General features: G+C 37.3%; 1 protein-coding gene across 1 annotated transcript in view; it reads left to right on the top strand.

Annotated features, from left to right (window-relative positions):
* Positions 1-21,041, top strand: part of SCG3 (secretogranin III) — a 31,257-nt gene that overhangs the window by 3,039 nt on the left and 7,177 nt on the right. Inside the window, exons 5-10 of the mRNA XM_063091722.1 lie at positions 3,183-3,325; positions 4,119-4,268; positions 6,772-6,949; positions 11,357-11,473; positions 14,960-15,043; positions 15,957-16,094. Coding sequence (XP_062947792.1) covers positions 3,183-3,325; positions 4,119-4,268; positions 6,772-6,949; positions 11,357-11,473; positions 14,960-15,043; positions 15,957-16,094 — 810 coding nt within the window. The remainder of the gene's footprint in view (positions 1-3,182; positions 3,326-4,118; positions 4,269-6,771; positions 6,950-11,356; positions 11,474-14,959; positions 15,044-15,956; positions 16,095-21,041) is intronic.

Raw genomic sequence — 21,041 nt, 5'->3', positions numbered from 1 at the left:
AGGCTTTCTTCTATGTCCTTATTCTGTCCCATGGCCACAAGAGAATTATACTGATTATCTCCGCCAGAAAACAACTGACAATTAAACTGGACTTTTATCGGACATCATAGCCTGAGAAGAGTTTAGAAGTGTGTTGTACATCTATGGGGTGGGGTCAGGGCAATGTTTATATTTTGACACATATATTCCTTGCTACTCAGGGAAACTCATTTTTTTAAATCTTGAATTCTACTCTTTAATGTAAAATATTTGGACTAGAAAGAGACACTGATCATAACTGCATACAAAACAGATTCAATCACTTTGAACCGATGGTTTGATTTAATAAAATAAAAAAAATAGTCTTATGTTTTTGACTGGATTGGTCAAACTGGTTGTATGTGCAGGCAGAGATGCAGATCTGTTTGTGATGTGACCATTAACTTAAGCAACTAATTTTTAAATTGTCCAGCATTTTATTACCATCCCAAGTGGGCTTGAAACTACCAAGTGCTAGTCATGATGGCTTTAGCTTTACCCTATGAGTGATTTTAATTCCACTTGAAATCACAGAGAAACTGGGCCAAGCTTCTTGGAGAGAATGATTTATGGGTGAGCTTCTGGTCTCCCCCCATGCCCTGAAAATCCTGTAACCAGAGGGTTTAGGACCACCAAGGTGAATAGAACATCAGAGGCATGCAGTTCATTCCAGAAGGAGGGTGAGGGAGACTAACTTCTGGAGGGTACGTTCCCAGACCTAATTACACCTTTTGAAAACCTCCAAATGGGCTTGTGTTATAAAGACCATTAATTCTCCTTTTCAGTGTTTTTTATGGTACACATAATTCAGGATTTTTCCAAGTTTTTTCTAATAAAGTAATGCTTTGGGGGGTTTTGTGTACATTAACCTGACAAATATTTATTGAGCAATTACTATGCATTAGACTATGAACTAGGCAGTAAACTCTGTGCAGTCAGGGACCATGCCTAACCTATTCAATTTATCACTCCAATTCCAATGTCTGGCACATATTAAGACTTTAATAAAAATTTACTGAACAAATGACTCAAGTGCCATATTAGATGCCAGGGATTCAAAACATAATTGGGCAGACAATGACTTGGGACATGGCCCTTTGACACCCTCTCAGAATGTTGTGGCTGCTTAACAAAAATTACAAATGTTAAATCCATGTTTGGCTTCCCTTCATGAGTAATAGGGAAGTCATTCTGAGTAATTCTGTCCATTTTAGAAGAGCCAAGGGAAATCAGCAGAAGATAAGGGACAGTGGTCAAGTGTTCCACTGTGAACTCCATCCAGCAAAGTTCTGCTAAGGGAAACCTCAGTCTCTGGCTCAATAGAATGCAGCAGTGCAACCAGGAAAAAGGCTATTTCTTCATTGGTTTACAAACATTCTCCCTGTTGTGAAGTAAACGAACTGAAAAACAGTTATCTCAGTTATTTTCCAGCTCCATCAGGCAACCAATATCCTTCCTTTTTCAGATCCTGAGGGATAAGTGAGAAGGAAAATAAATTCCTTATTCTGCATAGACTGGGGTGGTTTCTGCTCCATATATTCCCAAGAGCCTGACTTGCAACCCACAAATGGAAAAATCAGACCAAAATAATAGTGAGTCCTTGCTCCTGAAAAATTGATTATAAATCCGATTTTCAGACAGACAGGAAGGAAACTTATTTTATGGTTTTTGATTTTTTTTTTTTCCTTAGGGGCTTTTCTGCTCCTTTATCACTGGTACACAGGGCTCAAAGGCTCACAGCTCATGGGTTGGCCAACAGCTCAGCAGTTATATACTGACAGTCCTTCATGTATAATCACCCCACTCATTTTCCCAAGCTTCTTTCCAAAAAGAGGAAGATATTCTGCCTGAGGCTGCATATACCTCCATCTCCAGAGAGTCTAGAAGAAAGGCCACAGGAAAAATTCCTTTGTAAGTCCCTAAAAGCCATGAAAGAAAGGGCAGAATCAGAACAGAAATAACTAGGTTCTTTCTTGGAGTGAATATGATGAGGATAATTTAGGCAGAATCTGGCTGGGGATTTAATTTCCATTTCCTCTAGAAGATAATTGCAGTTCCTTTATTTCAAAATACAAATCCACTGTACATAATAACAATAATACATTAGCTTTTATGTAGTACTTTGCAATTTAAAAAGTGCTTTTACATCTTATTTTATATGATTCTCACAACAATCCCATGAAATAGATACCCTTATTATTATCCTTTAAGGCAGTCCAGTGATATATAGATAACAAGAAATGTCACTGGAGCTAAAATTCTGACCTTTTCAATCTGCCTAGAGGTGACAGGGAGAGTTAAGTGCCTTGTAAACTGGATCCACTCAATGTGGTATGTATATTGGAGGAGACTAATTGACTCCTAGAAGTTCTCCGTGGATGAGGTACAATGCTTCATTACCACTAACCTTTCCCTCAGGATGGGCCCTTGCTTTAGGCTAAAGCAGTGCTGCCAAATGTATTCCCAGGAAAGCCAGGGATGCATATGTGCATGCTTCTCTGCAAAGATTTACATACTACTTTGTGCAAATCTGTTGCCACATTTTAAAAGTTTGAATTCCAGGCATGTAAAATGAAACAAGTTCCTTATTCTCTGGAGAATGGGGCTTGTCACATTAAGCTGCTTTACAAAAATATACTCTGACACATGTTCAATGAGAAGTAAATATTTATTCCAGGTAAGTCATAAAATCTTCAGTATGTACTCTCTGATTCTGTATGTGAGGCAGGTTCCTCCACCCGTAGCCCAAGAATTTGCCTGCAAAGGGAATACATGTGGGGATATTATCAATCTACTCCCTGTGCAGAAATGGAATATCAAATTGTATAATATAAAGAAGGGTGCTTTGAATAATATGGCATACTATGTAAACAAAAGTATAATATTGTTTTATTATTAGTGATAATAATAAATGATGGGGACTTCTGTGTTGTCTTCAGCTCCTCCTTCTTGTTATAGTTACATAACAAGCTTTCAGAATTTCCATTATCATCCTGGGCTTAATTTTATTTCAAACCAAGAATTTATGTGGACCGAGCACCATTATAAATATTTCTCAAACATATCTGAGTGCACAAAAAGCGAAGTAGAGATTATAAATATAATATGATGCATGAAATAGGTCTGTGATCATCAAGATGTGAAATTGTGTTTGCTCTGTCTAGATGATCCAGATGGGCTTCATCAACTAGATGGAACTCCTTTAACTGCTGAAGACATTGTTCATAAAATTGCTGCCAGGATTTATGAGGAAAATGACAGAGGAGTGTTTGACAAGATTGTTTCTAAACTGCTGAATCTTGGCCTAGTAAGTCATATGCATAAGAATAAACCAAATTCTTAGTACAGTTTGGGCTATCCCAAGAAGCCAAGCCACTTGATTCAAGTAGCCAAGTGTTTATAACGCATCTACTTTGTACTAGGCACCATTCTTTCCCTCTAGGAGTTTATAGTCTATTGGAAGAATTAGACAAGTACACGCATTCCCATAAGGCAAGCTGCTTAAGAACCGTAAGAGCAGTTCAGCATGCCAGAGAATGGCTTATATCCAACTGGCAGTAAGGAAAGGCTTCAGAGGAAGAGGTGTTTGAAGTGAGCTTAGAAAGATGGTAAGGATATAACCAGCAGAGTTAAAGACATGTGTGTGGCAAAAAAGAAATAGCATGAACGAAAGCATGTAATGTGTGTTTGAGAAACTCCAAGCAATCCAATTTGAATCCGCCTCAGTTTGGCTTCTCAGCCCTGACACTGTCCTGGCAGGCTTTATTAGTATGCTAATGTTGCAGCATTTCAAAGGTTACCTGACTATGACCCAAAGCTGCGGAAGACCAACTCATAGTGTGTTATTTTGAGAAAGTGTCCCATGGGTTTCAACAGACAAGACTGCTAGTTTTCACGGTGAGCCCAAAGACACTTACTTCTTCCAGGCGTGCCGGCAGTCACTATAAAAGCCAGCAGGTGGTAGAGGCATAAGCAAGTGTTGTTCAAAAGAAGGTTCAGAAAATTCCTCTTTTAAAAATAAATGTTCAACTACAGAATTTAGATTTTTTTTTTAATCCTAAGAATGGAAATAGCAGTTATAAATATTTTGCCTCTAACAGATCACAGAAAGCCAGGCACATACACTGGAAGATGAAGTAGCAGAGGTTTTACAAAAATTAATCTCAAAGGAAGCCAACAATTATGAGGAGGAGCCCAATAAACCCACAAGTAAGGATGAAAATCAGGCTGGGAAAATACCAGAGAAAGTGGTATGTATATGTATATGTTATGGATGTGTTTATGTGCGTGTGCGTGGATGTGTATGTGTGTACATGTATACTGTATCTGTATTTAATTAGTACCTGACTTGACTGCAAGGAAGATTTGGCATATGTGGCATCTTTAGTCTATTTAAAATGTATACTTATAAAATTCCAATAAGTTAAAATATATACATGAACTCTACTTTGAAAATAATTCAAAGTTTACACGTGAATATTTTAATATACAGCAAATGTTACATCTTATACCACACAATAAAATAACACATAATATGATGTGAAATAACAATGTCACAGAACAACTACTTGTACAGTCCCAGTGTACTGGAATCAAATATCTCACAGCTCTTTTGGTATCCAACTTCTGTTCACAGTGGATGTCATCATTTGCCCCCAATGCTGCCTCTCCATTCTAGCCTGTGCTCTTCTACCTGCTGCTTTTGCTATTCATTGGTTTGGAAGTCTATCTGTCATCCTTTATCCAGACTAGTCATTCATTCCTCCCTCCTTTCCTTTGCTGGACTCCTTGCCTCTTCATCTTTTCCTTGGCATTAACCAAGCTACTGAGATATTTTTCCCCTCCTTGAATTTTCTTTAAATCTTTATATAAAGATGACCATAGGAGGATATAAAACTCTTCACCTTTCCTTTGATTTTCTTCACCAGAGTATCCAGACCCATGGTTCTTCACCTCCTCCAACATCCTATCCCAAATACAAGGAAAGAGTATATAGGCTTATAGTACTGCTTTAGAGAGGCTAGAAAATAGAAATTGAGTCTATTTTTTTACTAGGTAGCCTAAAAGCTCTCCTTTGCTCTCCCTTCTTCCAATCCTCACAAGCTACCATCTTTTAAAACAGCTTTTAAATATTCGCCCACTCTAAAAAAAATCTTTATAGATTTATCAAAGAATGCATGACTTTCACTCAAGCTTACCAGTCTGAACTAAAACTGATGTAGCTATTTTCATGATCCTTCACTCCCATTACATACTTCTTATTCACCCATCTCTAAAATGTCCATATGCTTAACCTGTTCACTCATGTTATCTAAATGCATCCATGCAGATGAAATGCAAATGAAATATTCTTTCAACAAATATTTATTGAGTCACAATTGTGTACCAACCACTGAGAATACCATGCTCATCTAAAAAGATATAATCTCTGCTTCCATGAAGCTGAAGGTCTAGTGGAGAGCCAGATGGTCTCCAAATAGTGACGTATTTTAATTACAGCTACATTAAGTGCTCAGAGGAAAGAAACATGATTCTATGAGACCTCTTAAAAAAGAATCCTGTTCTGGATTTAGGCTCAGGGAAGGCTTCCCTGAGGAAGTAACTTGAGCTGAGAACTGAAGGTCAAATAGGAGTTAACAGGAATATGAGAGGCAGTGTGTGAGAAGGACAAGTGGAGTATCCAAGCAACTGAAGCAAGACCATGTGGCTGGTGCAGAAAGAGAGGGCAGTGAGAGATAAGACTGGGCAGGTAGACCCGGGCCAGACCATGCAGAGCCTTATGAGCCATAGAAGGATTCTTATCTTTATTGTAAGAGCCATGGGGAGATACTGAAGGATTTTAAGCAAAGGAGTTACATGATCAGATTGTTAAAAAGATAACTCTGCTACAGTGTGGAAAATGCAGTGTTGGGAATAGATTTGGAGTGGGCGGTGTACCAGTTAGAAAGTGAGAGATGAAGGCTGCTTGGAGAAAGAGAGAAGTGTACGAGACGCTTGAAAATGTTCATGGAAAAATAGAATTGAAAGGTAATACGAATCTCTCTATGAACTTTTTGTAAGTACCCTCATACAAATTTGGCATAGAATTTGAAAGTAGGGCCAACAAGGCTTCTGATGGGTTGGATGGGGGTGGGCAAGATGGTGAGGGAAGAAGAGGCAAGAAAGGCTCTATGATTTCTGCCTAGTCTGCTGAATGGAGAACAGACTCTTCACTAAGAGGGGGAACAATGAACAAAGATCAGGTCTGGGAGAAAAACCTTTAGCACCCATTCAGACATGATAGCCTTTAAAATGTCACCCAGAAATTCCCAAGTGTGACTGCTGTGCTATGTTAAAAGCCTGTCTGACAGGCTTTCCTGTATCCTGGCATCACTCCTCTTGGTAGGTTTTTATGAATGCAAAGCTCTCTTCCTCGGTGAAAGGCAGTTTTGTGAGGAGAGGCTTGTAAGAAATCATGAGGGGAACTTGGCCAGAGCAGGAAAAATCCTAGAAATTCCCTGTATGTTCTCCCCTCAGAAGGAGCCGGGGTCTTCAGGGGGTCTTCCTTGAGGTAGAGCACCTTCCTCTAAGTCCCCATGATCTTTCCATATGACGATGCACACATATCTAGAGAAGAGTTTGAACCTGCAGGAGGTTTGTGGAGGAGTTCTTGCACTTCACATTCAAGGGCACTACAGAGGAAAGAATCAAGCTGGAGTTTCATTAGTTCTAACAAAATATTTATTTTTTTATTGATTTTTTTTCCTATTGGAGACTCCAGTGGCAGCAATTCAAGATGGTTTTACTAATGGAGAAAATGATGAAACAGTATCAAACACTTTAACCTTGACGAATGGCTTGGAAAGGAGAACTAAAACCTACAGTGAAGACAACTTTGAGGAACTCCAATACTTCCCAAACTTCTATGCACTACTGAAAAGTATTGATTCAGGTAACCACTGTGTTTTCTGACCATGTGAAACAGAAATAGTAATTCTAGGAAATGTGTGTGAATTTTGTTCTTCCTGTTTTCAGTTTCCAAATGTAGTCCTCGATGACATACCCTGTAGGCCTGGGGAAAATAGTTCACATTAATTTTTTTCAAAAATGTACTAGTCATGGAAATATTTAGGAAAGGATAATCAGGAAAGGTGGAGTTTCTGGATAATTTAATCTTCTTGTAAACAGAGGATTCATTTATTTGTTCAACAAACAGTTATTGAGTATGTGCTGTGTACAAGGCACTGGAAAGGAACTTGTGCAGATATGGAGATGAATCAGACAGTGTCCCTCCCCAGACCCAGTTCAGCCTCAATTCTTATTGCAACTCTTTTTTTTCCCCCTCAGCTTATTGAACTATAATTAAAAATTAAAATTGTATGTATTTAAGGTGTACAACTTGATGTTTTGATAGATATAGATACATTGTGAGATGATCACCTTAATTAGCTAATTAACATATTCACTACATCACATAGTTACCATTTTCTTTTTCTTCTTTTCTTTTTTCTTTTTGTGCTGAGAACACTTGAGATCGCTCCTCTTAGCAAATTTCTTTTTTATTTTTATTTTTTAAAGGAATTTATTTTTTAATTGAAACATACTGATTGTACAGTTATATTTCAATACATGTATACAATGTCTGATGGTTAAATCATGGTAGATAGCATATTTATCATTGCAAAAATTTATCATGTATTTGTGATGAGAACATTGGAGCACCTCTCTTCTAGCCATTTGAGCATGTACAATAAATTATTGTTAATTGTACATGCCTAGCACTACTGTACACGACTAGAACTTATTTTTTCTATCTAACTGTAATTTTGTGTCCATTAATCAACCTTTTCTATCCTCCCTGCCTGCTCCCCTTCCCAGCCTCTAGTAACTAGAATTCTACTCTCTATTTCTAAAAGTTCTTTTTTTTTTTTAGCTCCCACATATGGGTGAGAACATGAAGTATTTATCTTTCTATGCCTGACTTATTTCACTTAACATAATGTCTTCCAGGCTCATCCAAATGTTGCTGCAAATGATAGGATTTCATTCTTTTTCATGGCCGAGTAGTATTCCATTGTGTATATGTACCACATTTTCTTTATCCATTTGTCCTAGGTGTCCATCGACACCTAGGTTGATTCTATATTGCAGCTATTGTGAATAGTACTACAATAAACATGGGGATGCAGATATCGCTTCAATATGCTAATTTCCTTTCATTTGGATAAATACCCAGCAATGAGATTGCTGGACCATATGGCAGTTCTATCTGTAGTTGTTTGAGGAAACTCCATACTGTTTTCCATAATGGCTGCATTAATTTACAGTCCCACCAACAGTGTGTAAGTTTTTCTCCACGTCCTCACCAGTGTTTGTTATTTTTTGTCTTTTTGATAATAGTCAGTCTAAGTGGGGTGAGATGATATCTCACTGTGGTTTTGATTCGCATTTCCCTGATGATTAGTGATGTTAAGCATTTTTCATATATCTGTTACTCATTTGTCTGTCTTCATTTGAAAAATATCTATTCAGGTTATTTGCCCATTTTTTAATCAGATTGTTCCTTTTTTTCCTGTTGAGTTAAGTTCCTTATATATTCTGGATGTTAATCCCTTGTCAGATGAATAGTTTGCAAATATTTTCTCCCATTCTGCTGGTTGCCTCTTCTCTCTGTTAACTGTTTTGTTTGTTTGTTTGTTTGTTTGTTTTTGCTGTGTAGAAGCTTTTTAGTTTGATGTAATCCCACTTGTCTATTTTTGCTTTTATTGCCTGTGCTTTAGAACTCTCCATAAATGTTTTTCCCAGACCAATGTTTTCATCTCTTAGCAAATTTCAAGTATACAGTACAGTGTTAACTATAGTCACCATGCTGCACATTCTCGAGAACTTATTCATCTTGCATAACTGAAACTTTGTACCCTTTGACCAACATCTCCCCATTTTTCCCTCTCTCCTGACCTTGGCACACACCGTTCTACCCTCTGTTTCTATGAGTCTGACTATTTTAGATTTCACATATAAGTGAGATCATGCAGTATTTCTCTTTCTGTTTTTGGCTTATTTCACTTAGCATAATGTCCTCTAGGTTCATCCATATTCTCTCTCTCTCTCTCTCTCTCTCTCTCTCTCTCTCTCTCTCTCTCTCTCTCACACACACACACACACACACACACACACACACACACACACACACACACACAGAAATTCTGCCATTTGTGGCAAATATTTATCTAAAAGGAATTATTCATTTTACTCTCTTAGGACAGTGTATAGAACCTAATTTATCCTTTTTTAGATTATTTGAGACATTGTTTTATAGACATTTTCAGCTATAGCCTTCAAATAAGATAAAATGAAGGACACTGGAATGAAAGAGGCCAGGAGCCAAAAACACACATGGGAAATTATTTGGTTTTTTTTTGAAAACGAAGTCCTTAATGTGTCCTGATCTCTTCTCTCATGTGTGTGCACTGAGTTAACTGAGGATTTCAGTTCATGTTTATCTTTGGTTAATCTGCAAGGAGGATATAATGTGCAAAGATGTTTCTGTTTCTGTTGTTACTGTGTAAACAGATACGCTGAACAGCCATAATGTCTTTTCCTCTCCCTGTTCAAAGATGCAGCCCCAGATTGAATGTATATACAGATTTTTGTAATTGTAATCTATTTCCCCAAGAAGTGACCTTAGAGTAAGCTTTCATTTCTGGAGAACATCTTTTCTTCCTCAATTCCAGACAGAAGCCAGATGGCACTGGCCCCTCTGCTGGTGTCTGCAGGGCTGGTACACACTGAGGGTCCATTCTGAGCTGTCTTGCCCCATTGGTTGGCAGATGCCCAGTTCAGAATCTCTGCCATCCTGGTGAGTCACTTCTCATCAGTGAAGAGCATCAGCATAATATGAAATACCTATATAGATGTGACTTCGAGCAAATATGATGGCTGAAGTTGTTTACCAGTTCTTTTCCAGGATCTCTTCCCCATCTCTTTTTCCACATTTCCTTCCTCCCAACCATGTGACTTTTATGGCATTTAAAAAATTCCGTTGTATGGAATGTCCTTTATTTTATTTGTTTTTATCCTTTAATTTCCTTTATCCCATTCCTGATTACCTTCATTTTGCTTGAGTTCTAAGTTAAATACTTATACTGAGGTCTTTGCTAGTACCTGTCTTTCTCATCCAAGGTCTGAACCATTTGAGAAATAATAAAGCAGAAAACCAAAATATCATCTCTGTTACTGATAAACACTGGGTTGTAGAATGTAGATAGTGTGAGAGCCAACAATAGGCTTGCTCATGCCCTACTCCTCAGTCTAGATCTTGGAACAGCCAATCCCAGGGATGGTTTAAGTATGCAGAGCAGGTACATTTCTCAGGTCCTTGCCTTCCACCGTTCCAGGACAGGAACAAAAAAGAAATTACAAATCCCCGTCAGTTGACAAGTGCAGACTAATGGCTGTTGCCAACCAACCACATCAGTGGGGATGATGAATAGATGACAGGAAAGGCTAGGAGTATTTAAAGAAAGTCCTTCACGGTGGCTGAAAAAATGGAGGAAAATGGGCTCCTCTCTAGGATCTTAGTTTGTTTTTCTTTTCTTCATAAATGGAAACAGGTTGGTTTTTTTTTTCAGATTTTAAAATCAATACATTTACTGAGCTACTATGGCATCATCAGCCATCTTGTTCATTCGTGATGCAGAGCAGTATGTCAAATACAAAGCTTTCCCAAGAAACTATTAATAGCGGTTACTTGCAGGGAGTAAGTGGGGGAGGTGGGATTTGAAGAAGAGAATTTACTTTTCACTTTTACTTACTTCTGTGTCACTGGAATATTTTTACTATTGCATGTATTCTTTCAAATGAAATAAAGGTCAAAAAGCAATATATAGTACAGTACTGTTAAATCAATCTTGCATTTAAAAATAAAAATATGTGTGTTCTTATTTCCAATTTAAAAAATTAAGTCTAATTAATAAATACAGATCATCCTTGCCCTCAAAGACTTACTGGCTGAGTAGAGAAAATTTCTTGGTCACCAATCTTCTACCCTTCCTTTTGGGTACACTTTATCTCAGATTGAAAACTGTCTTTCATCTACTCTATTAGTAAACTATTTTAGATTAAATTAAACCTTTTTGGAGAAGTTATAATTGTCCATTTCTGAAAAAGTTCAGTATAGCTGTACATTACCCTGTATTCCCAATCAAGTCTTAGATTTTTTGTAAATTAAATATACATGGTTTTAGCTACAAATATAGGGAGAAATATTTCAATAAGGTACTGTACTTCATAAATCAACATTGAAAGATGAAGCTATGCTCCACTCATTTTCTTTAAATCATTTTATTCTTTTCTATAGAAAAAGAGGCAAAAGAGAAAGAAACACTGATTACTATCATGAAAACATTGATTGACTTTGTGAAAATGATGGTAAAGTACGGCACAATATCTCCAGAAGAAGGTGTTTCCTACCTTGGTGAGAATCTTGTTTTGTTTTTACTGTGGTAGTTTTCATTGTTAAAATTAAAGATCTGGCAAAAATTACCTCACTAATTTGATAATTTATGCCAAAACAGCCCAAATCATCTGGGTAACCAAAATTGCCCAGCTTGATAGTGCAAACAAATAAAATGAACAAGCAGTTTTCAACTCTTTATAGATCCAGCTTGAGTAGAAACATTTCACATTTATTATATTTTATCTTATTAGCATTTTCTAATAGTCTCCATGGAGACAATTTTATTAAAATTTGACTGAATATTTTTCAATTGCATTTGGAAGGTTGGGACTAAGAATCTTGATTTTCCCTACTGAGGTCTGTGTGTGGTGAGGAGGAAAGAGCACTGGACTGGGTGACACAAGTCCTGGCTCCTGGTCTCAACTCTGTCACAGACCAGCTCTGTCATGCTGGTGAAGGCACTGCACCCTGCTGGGCCTCAGTTTCTACACCTACAAAATGAAGGACTCTCTTATCTATAACCAGAGCTGGTAAACTACTGCCCATGGTTCAAAAATGGCCTAACACCTACTTTTGTATAGTATATAAGCTAAGAATGGCTTTTACAAGTTTAAATGATTGAAAAAACATCAAAAAAAGGATAGCATTTTGTGACACGTGAACACTTTATAAAATTCAAATTTCAGTGTCCGTAAATAAAGTTTTATTGGAACACAGCCATGCTCATTTGCTTTAGTGTTGCCTGTAGCTGCTTTCATGCTACAACAGGAGAGTTGAGTAACTGCAACAAAGACTTTATTGCTTACAGAGTCAAAAACATTTACTATCTGGCCCTTTACAGAAAAAGTTGGCCAACCCTGAATCCTCAAACTTTAAAGATAAACTTGGACATTCTTTGATTTTGCATATAGGTTGGTTTTTTTAATTAATTAAAATTAAATAAAAATTAAAATCTATGGGCCGGCCCATGGCTCACTCGGGAGAGTGTGGTGCTGATAACACCAAGGCCCCGGGTTCGGATCCCATATAGGGATGGCCGGTTGCTCACTGGGTGAGCGTGGTGCTGACAACACCAAGTCAAGGGTTAAGATCCCCTTACCGGTCATCTTTTAAAAAAAAATAAAAATAAAAATAAAATAAAATCTAGTTTCTCAGTTACACTGGGAGAGGGCATATTACAAATGATGAGTTTTTGTTTGTCTAAAAAACCTTTTATTTTCCTGCTTGATTTAGTTAGTCAACAAATATCATTCATCCCTGATGTCCTTTGGGCAAGATGACCTCATGGCCCCTTACTCTGATCGGGGAGGGAGAATTAAACAGAAGAGGAAATATCACAGGACAGAGTAATCCAGAATTATTCTGTATGAACCCAATTTTTTTCATGTAGAGATAAATCAGAAATGCCACAAAGGCTTATATGCAAGGCAGGTATTCCCATTACTATTTATAGCTGTGCTGTCCCATATGGTAGCCACTAACCACAAATGCTATATAAAAGTAATTAAAATTAAATAAAATTTAAAATCTAGTTCCTTAGTTGCACTAAGTACATTTCAAGTGCTCAATAGCCATGTGTAGCTAGTAGCTACTATATTGAACAGCACAGAAGTGAATACTTTCAGCCTAGCAGAAAGTTCTATTGGACAGCATTAATTTATTGGAGCAAAACAATGGTATAGTGTAGATACTCCACAAGATGAGAATGCCTAAAATAAATTATTTATTTATTCTTATAATAGACTATTTAAATTTTATTTTAAATGTTTTTAAAATCATTGTATATGCTTATTACGTATACAATTACATATACAATATAAATATTGTTTATAAAGGCTATTTAGTGACAGAGAGAAATGTTCTAATATAATGTTAAATGTTTAAAGCCATTTAGAATATAACTCAAATTTTGGTATTAAAAAATGGATATATATAGAGAGAGAGAGAAAAAAAATTGGAAGTAAATATACCAAAATATCTCTGGGCGTAATAAGTGCGATTTTTAAAAATAATTTTCTGTTTTCTGAATTTCCTCCTATATGTATTACTTTTACAATCAGAATATGAGTTATGTTTTAAATTTTTTTCCATATAAGCACATTGGCTTTTGACTTCTCTTACTGTCGAAATCTACCCTCAGCCCCATGAGGGCTCAGGGCAGCGTAGGTAGAAGAGAGAGGATGGACCAGCTTCCTTCCCTCCCATCTGAGCCAGTGACAGCAGTGAGCTGCCTTTCTGTTCTGGTCCCAACAGTGTGTGGTGATTACAAAGATTACCAGCTATGGTCACTATTTCAAAGAAGAAAACAATGCATTATGCAATAAAATATACTAATTTTCTTCTCAAAATAGGGGTGGGGTAAAAGGAGTTTACTTAGGGAGAAGTTATACAGAGTAATAATGGAATCTTTACAGACTAATTGCAAAGAAATGCTTGTTTGCGAATGCCAAATAAAGCCTGTCCTAAAATAGAGGAGTGAGATAAATATGTGGCTGATTGAATAACTGAATACAGAGTATGGATTCTAATTCATTGTCTACCTGTGAGGAAGTCACAATTTTGACTCCTGTCTAGTAACACGTACATGATGTTGCTCCAAAGAGCAGAATTGGGGAAAGAAAAGGATCCAGATTTCAGCTTAATACGAGTAAGGAAATTCTCACCCTTAAGACTACCTAACAATAGAACTGGCTGCCTCATGAATTAGTAAGGGCTCTGCATGACAGAAATCCAACTGTTTTGCTTAAGCAAAAAAGGAATTTGTTGCCTCATGTAACTGAAAAGTTCACAGAGGGATGGGGTAAAGGGATAGTCCAGCATCAGGTTTGTAACATTCACCAATAGTGTGAGGAACTGATCTTTTCCCATCTCACAGCTCTGACTTTCTGTATGTTGATTCATTTCAGACAGGCTGCTCCCTTCTAAGAACCAGGTAGCTGGGACAGCCCTGATCTCACATCCTCACAGTACAGCAATCCCAGCAGAGAGAGATCCTCTTTCTACCAATGGTTCTAGCATTGAATCTCATTGGCCTAGATTGAGTTAGGTGCTCCTCCTTGAACCAATCACCGTAGCCCAGGGTCACTGAAGACTCTGACTAGTCGGCCTTGGGTTACTCCACCACTATGGAGGCAAATGGTATGAGGATGAGAGAGGGCTGGGTTCCCCAAAAGAAACTCAAGGTGCAATTACCACATGGTGTTGACTAGGTCAAAACCACAGGAGTCCACTCTAAACCCCAACCCTAGAAGTGTTCTAGCAGTGGCCACAGAAATGTAGAAGGGACTTTTGCAATTACTGAGTAGAAGGCTGAACTTGAGGATCTCAACTGGTATGCCTTTACATCCTGAGGGTCTATGATTCCAGGTCAAAGCATCTTACTAGCAGTGTTAATATTTTGGAATTGCTATTGTGATATTTCTGGTGAGATTTAAACATTTGTAGTAAAAATTTGATATCCTCTCTCAGGAAGTAAAATTGTATTTCTTCCCTTCATCTCTTCAGAAAACTTGGATGAAACGATTGCTCTTCAGACAAAGAACAAGCTAGAAAAAAATGCTACTGACAATAAAAGCAAGCTTGTCCCAGGTACGATTGATTTAACTATTTTTTCTAGCTTTTAGAAGAATAACCATTTGGGTGGTTAATAATGAACTTCAATAAACATTAATAAAGAATTACAGGGCATTTTAAAATCTGAAAATCTGATCTAAACATGGGATCAAGTAGATATAACATTGGTTATTTTGTGGCCAGTCATGGCACAGAAATCTGACCCCAAAAAGCACTGAAAAGTAATGTAGGTCTTTATCAAAGATTCTTAGGAGTTGGCTGGTGGAAAGACAGGAGCTACATCACAAAGCTGAAAAATCCTTCCTAAAATTCTCCTTTAGGTATCTTTTTCTTTCCCAGATCACTACTTCTCCAGATTACTGTCCCTGGTCATCTGTCCATTCCCTGCCCCTACCTTCTGCTCTCTCTTCCTAGGTCTTCTTTCCCCTAGGATGGTCTGTACCCTTACACAGTACAATTTATCCCCTTCTCCAGGTTTCTTCCATTCTGCAGCTCCACCCATCACCCTGCTCAGCACAGCAAACACCACAGAGCTGTGCTCTGCAAAGGAGCCTCCTTTCAATGGGGACAATGGAGCAAAAATTGCAAATTGCAAATTCTCATAATTTAATTTTTGTCCCCATCACAGAAATTATGTACATATTCATATTCTTTTTTTTTTTTTTCTTTTTTGTGACCGGTAAGGGGATAGGGGATCGCAACCCTTGGCTTGGTGTCGCCCGCACCGCGCTCAGCCAGTGAGCGCACCGGCCATCCCTATATAGGATCCAAACCCACAGCGAGAGCGCTGCTGCGCTCCCAGCGCCGCACCCTCCCGAGTCAGCCATGGGGTTGGCCCCATATTCATATTATTGATAGCATAATATGTAGTTCCTTAAAACACTAATAGGTAATAGGGTTGTAGCAACAACACATAATCTGATTACAGTACCATCAGAGAAGAGTCATGAGGAGACAGACAGCACCAAAGAAGAAGCTGCTAAGATGGAAAAGGAATATGGAACCTTGAAGGACTCCACGAAAGATGATAACTCCAACCCAGCAGGAAAGGCAGATGAACCAAAAGGTATGGAATTGACAGCTCTAGATTGGCAATAAAATTGAGAAGCAAAAGCTCTCACCACACAAGGTAGGGTGGTCCAAAGAACAAGCCCACCACATCATTAGCATGATCTATGTAGAGAAGATTTAGCATGTGGTACCTTTACTTGAATAGCAATTTTTTTTAATGGTCTTGAGTCTCCTGGGATGACAAATTGGTTTTGTCTTTTGATGGTCGGTAATGCCCAGTGGACTTTTATGCTTGGGGAGTGCCTTGTTTAATGTCCTGTTTATAATCTTATGAATTTATTAAACAATATTTATTTAAGCTTATTTAACACTCCTCTAAATAGTCACATACTACTTATTCAACAAGGTCATCAAAATTTTTGGATTTAACAAAGCAAATTTCCTTAATTACTTAACTAGTGATTTCAACTTGACACTTTCAAGGACTTGATAAAATCACAAATCCAACATACAAATTTCTTTAAATAGCCTAAATATATCTACGCAATATTAAATTTACATCCTAGGAAGGATTTTAGAAACTTTACCAGGCCCCCAAAGAAGAAGACTCAATGAGGTTGTAAGTTCTAAGTTGTTAACCCTTTGACTTCAGGTCAGAATGTGTGATCTGGTTTTACAGTTCAATAGTTTGAACCCCTTTATTACAAAATTGCGTTGGTCATATCATGGAAAATTTGCATCCCCATGTCTCAGATAAATATTCTTTTTCTAAAACTAGGTGTTTTTACTAGAAGTTGTGAACAGATGGCTGAAAATAACCTACCTTATTTTTCTGTTTTTCTGGAACCTTACTTCCATCTGATAAGTTTCTCAATATGTCCATCTAGAGGTTTTATTCTCTGGTAGATGAGGGGGTGGGTCAATGCTCTCTCTGGGGTTGGGGGTGGTAGCACCCAGCTAATTTATTATCTGAAAACACACATTGGGCTTTCTTTTCATTGATTATTATGTATAACCATTAGTGGTAATGAATGAATGACTTTGTTTATTCCTTGTTATGATATAACATTAGACCACAAGGACCAATCATGTTCATGGTATAGTCTTAATTTTGAAGGGATTGCTGGGCCCACTTGCAGGTTTCCCATTCAATCTCTCTTGCTTACACAAATAGAAATATGTTCACATTCCTACTTGATAATAGACCCTTGCTTAATAATGTCTGTGTATGAAGTAGAAGAGAAACAAACTATCTATGCACTTAATTCCTTATAACTCAATAGTAGCAGTAAAATTACAAATTATTTCCCTTTTATATTACTATTACCTTTGTTAACACTTTATATTAATTTTTCCATTTGTGTAAGTTGTTCCAGTTGTTGATAATGATGATAATGATGATTTCATGCTTAAATTGGTATAGCTTGGGCAGTGGGCACCCCTAAGTTTCTCCTTTGTCCTTTTAGCACATCCTCTTTGCTTTCTGGCCACAAGAGCATATTCTAGACCTATTCTGAATTTCCCTTTCTCAGATTTGAAATCAGTTCCCCTTCAAGGAGTTCTGGTTCCCTTTTGTAGAAAATATAATTAGAGGCCTGAACCTAGGTTACATGAGTTCAAATGAGTGGAGACAATGACCAAAGATGCTGCTTCTATTTCAGCCATTGGGACTTTTTTGAGACAAGGCTGAAAAAGAAATTTTGTCTTAATATATCACATTCATGTTGATTTTTTCTACCTTATGAAGTTTTATATTATTGTACCTTTCTTTTCTCTAGCATAGATTTTATAGACCATCACAATTTTCTTCTACATTGACGTAGCTAACATACCAACTTCAATTGTTTGGTAGTGGCCTGTGTTAAAAAAGGCTGCATCTAGGCTCAGGAGGAAAGAATGCTAGAATGATTTATTAACAACATTTGTCACAGGCAAGGGGAGGCAGAATTGGTGATATATGTGCCGTGTTTGGGAACCCTGTAGACCAATCATGCTGTTTTGATACTTCGACTCAACCCTAGGTCCACTCTGGATGAGTAGTAAACCTTTTAAAAATTTTCTCTTTTTTAAAAAAATTGTGGTAAAATACACATTAAAAAATTTACCATCTTAACTGTTTTTAAATATACAGTTTGGTGGCACCAAGTACATTCACCTTGTTGTGCTACCATCACCACCATCTATCTCCAGAGCTCTTCTCATCTTGCACAACTGAAACTCCTCACCCATTAAATAATAACTTCTCATTCTTCCCCCCATCCCCCAGCCCCTGGCAACCACCATTCTACTTCCTTTCTCTAGGTACTCTAGGTACTTCATATAAGTGGAATCATAATATTTGTCCTTTGTGACTGGTTTATTTCACTTAGCACAATGTCCTCAGGGTTCATCCATGTTGTAGCAAGTGTCAAAATTTCCTTCCTTTTTAAGGCCAAATAATACTTCATTGTACATATATATACCACATTTTGTTTATCCATTCATTTATCTATGGATACTTGGATTGCATCCACTTTTGGCTATTGTGAATAATGCTGCCCATGAACATGGCTGTACAAATATCTCTTTAAGATCTTCCTTTCAATTCTTTTGGGTATATATCCAGAAGTGGAATTGGTGGATTATATGGTAATTCTATTTTTAATTTTTTGAGGAACCACCATACTGATTTCTCTAGTGGCTGAACCATTTAAGGTTCCTTACCAATAGTGCACAAGTGTTCCAATATCTCTACATCCTTACCAATACTTTTTATTTTCTTTGTGTTTTTTTTATTCTAATAGATGTGAGGTGGAGAATGAGTGGTAGACTTTTGAAAGATAGCTAACCAGGAAAACAGTGGCCTTGGCCTGAAACACAGAACCAGGATTTAGCCAACACAGAACACCATAGCTCACCCCAATTGAAACTCAGCATGCTTCAATCATACCCCATGGGAGCAACCCATGTGTAATGACTGTATTTTGCTAGAACACAACAAGCCATAGGTGAGGTGCTTTGACTTGCAGAGGCAGCATTCTCAGTATAAGACAACACCATATATCACTGTTCAAAGATCTCTGGGAAGGGGTGCTGACAGGTCTCTGCTTTTTTTTTAAGAAAACGTTATGCAAAAAAAAGGAATATGAAGGAGATGACTCTTGGTAGCCCACTATTGCCTATTTAAGATGTGAGTGTTTGGGGACTAAATATGAGAGTAGATTTCACTTTTCATTAGGATTTCCATCAGATAGTAATGGGGAGAGAGGAGAATAAAACTCTATTCATTTAGTGTTACTCTTTGTAATGGCTCTCCTGAAACATTCACAAAAGGATAGGTAGGGATTTGGGGTTAAAAATTAGCCCTCCCCCCATTATTTAGAAATGTAATTTGTTCATAATACTCCTGACCCCATTCCTCTGGGATAAGGACAACTGATTCTAATACAGTTTAGAAAACACCAAACTGAGCTTAAGCCAAGAACCAGCATTTCTGGAATAAAATGTAATTAATCCCCAAAAGGATGTACTAAGGCATATATCTTTGTATTCACAGTTACTTTATTTGCACTCTTCTCTAGGACTCTTTTGCTTCTCTGTTATAAAACCCAGTGAGAAAACAGCTGTTGTCTCTAGACAGAAAAAATAAAAGCATCCATGTGGGTGAAGGCAGGGTTCACTGGGTTTCCTGAGACATTTATTCAGTAATAAATAAAACATTTACTCTCATGGCATGTCTGGCACTGCTCAGGAAGCAGCTACAGAAGGAATATAAGAACTAATGCCTGTCTTTGAGGACTTAAGCAAGCTTCAAAATGACCTGAGGATAGTTCTTAACCCACATGTAGGCAAGTACAACCCAGGCCACTTACATGGTGTATTGATGAGCCAGGTATGCGTAGAAGAGGCTCCCTTCAGGAGAGAAAGTTGGAGGACATTACAGAGTAGAACAAGAGATGAGGTAATGGCCCAGCTAAAACCAGTTAAGAAAACAATTATAAACAGGACACATTGGTAGGAATATCTATAAGTAGTCTGTTTTGGTCTTGCAATGTCAGATGATAGCCCCATCTGACCACAGCAAACATATATTAACCATAACAAGCACGTGCTGGATCCTGGGAGGAATATAAATAGGAATAATAACAATAATAATGACAATACTCTACATTTATATAGTTCTTCAATTTACAAAGCATATCTACAGGTATCTCACTTCAGACTTAATATTAAAAAATCCAGTTTAATTATTAATGAAAAATGACTTATTCACCTTGAATATATAGTTAGTACTTAAACTCTTGCTTTCTACAGGGACTCACATTAAGAATAATATTTTTAAATGTTGATTTCTAATTGGTGCAGTTAGTTGAGTGGTTCAATAACTATTCCTAAGTTTAGGGATATGTCAATGAAATAGAATTTCTTCTAATTCCAACCATATCTATAAAATTACTTAATCTTTCGACTAAATTGCTCTCTGGGGAGCAAATAAGAGTACTTTAAAACTTTATTCCATTATCTAAGTGTGGCTGTTTTTGCCAGTTGGATGTTTACTCATTCACTTCTGGCCTGTGAGTCACTGAAAATCTTTTTAAAAAATCATCCAAGGGATTAGATAAGCAGTATAACACCCATCCAGTGTTCTTCCAGTATTCCATGCTGCATCTAATGGGCATCTAAAGTGTCACCATTTTGCAAAAGTTCTTGAACCAAATGGCTCTGTAGCCTATGGTGGCATCCATGATATCAGTATCAGTTGCTTTGCTTTATGCAGTTCAAAACTGTAATCACATAATCTTGACATAATTTTAAGCATTATATCAAACTTAATTTTTATAAACCCTCTTTTAGAAAATCTAATATCGTTAGTATATTCAATATTCAATAGTTTAACCCTATTCATTTTTTTGTGGGGGGAGCAGAGGGGATGGTCAGGACATCGTATCAGGGTCAGGACAAATTCATGTATAAAAAAGGATATTTCTCTTGCCGTGCTGAAAACAAAACAGCTAGAAAAGCA

The sequence above is a fragment of the Cynocephalus volans genome, chromosome 3, assembly GCF_027409185.1.
Source record: "Cynocephalus volans isolate mCynVol1 chromosome 3, mCynVol1.pri, whole genome shotgun sequence".
Lineage (NCBI taxonomy): Eukaryota > Metazoa > Chordata > Mammalia > Dermoptera > Cynocephalidae > Cynocephalus > Cynocephalus volans.
The sequence above is the reverse complement of the archived record's forward strand: the minus strand, read 5'-3'. Positions and strand labels throughout refer to the sequence as shown.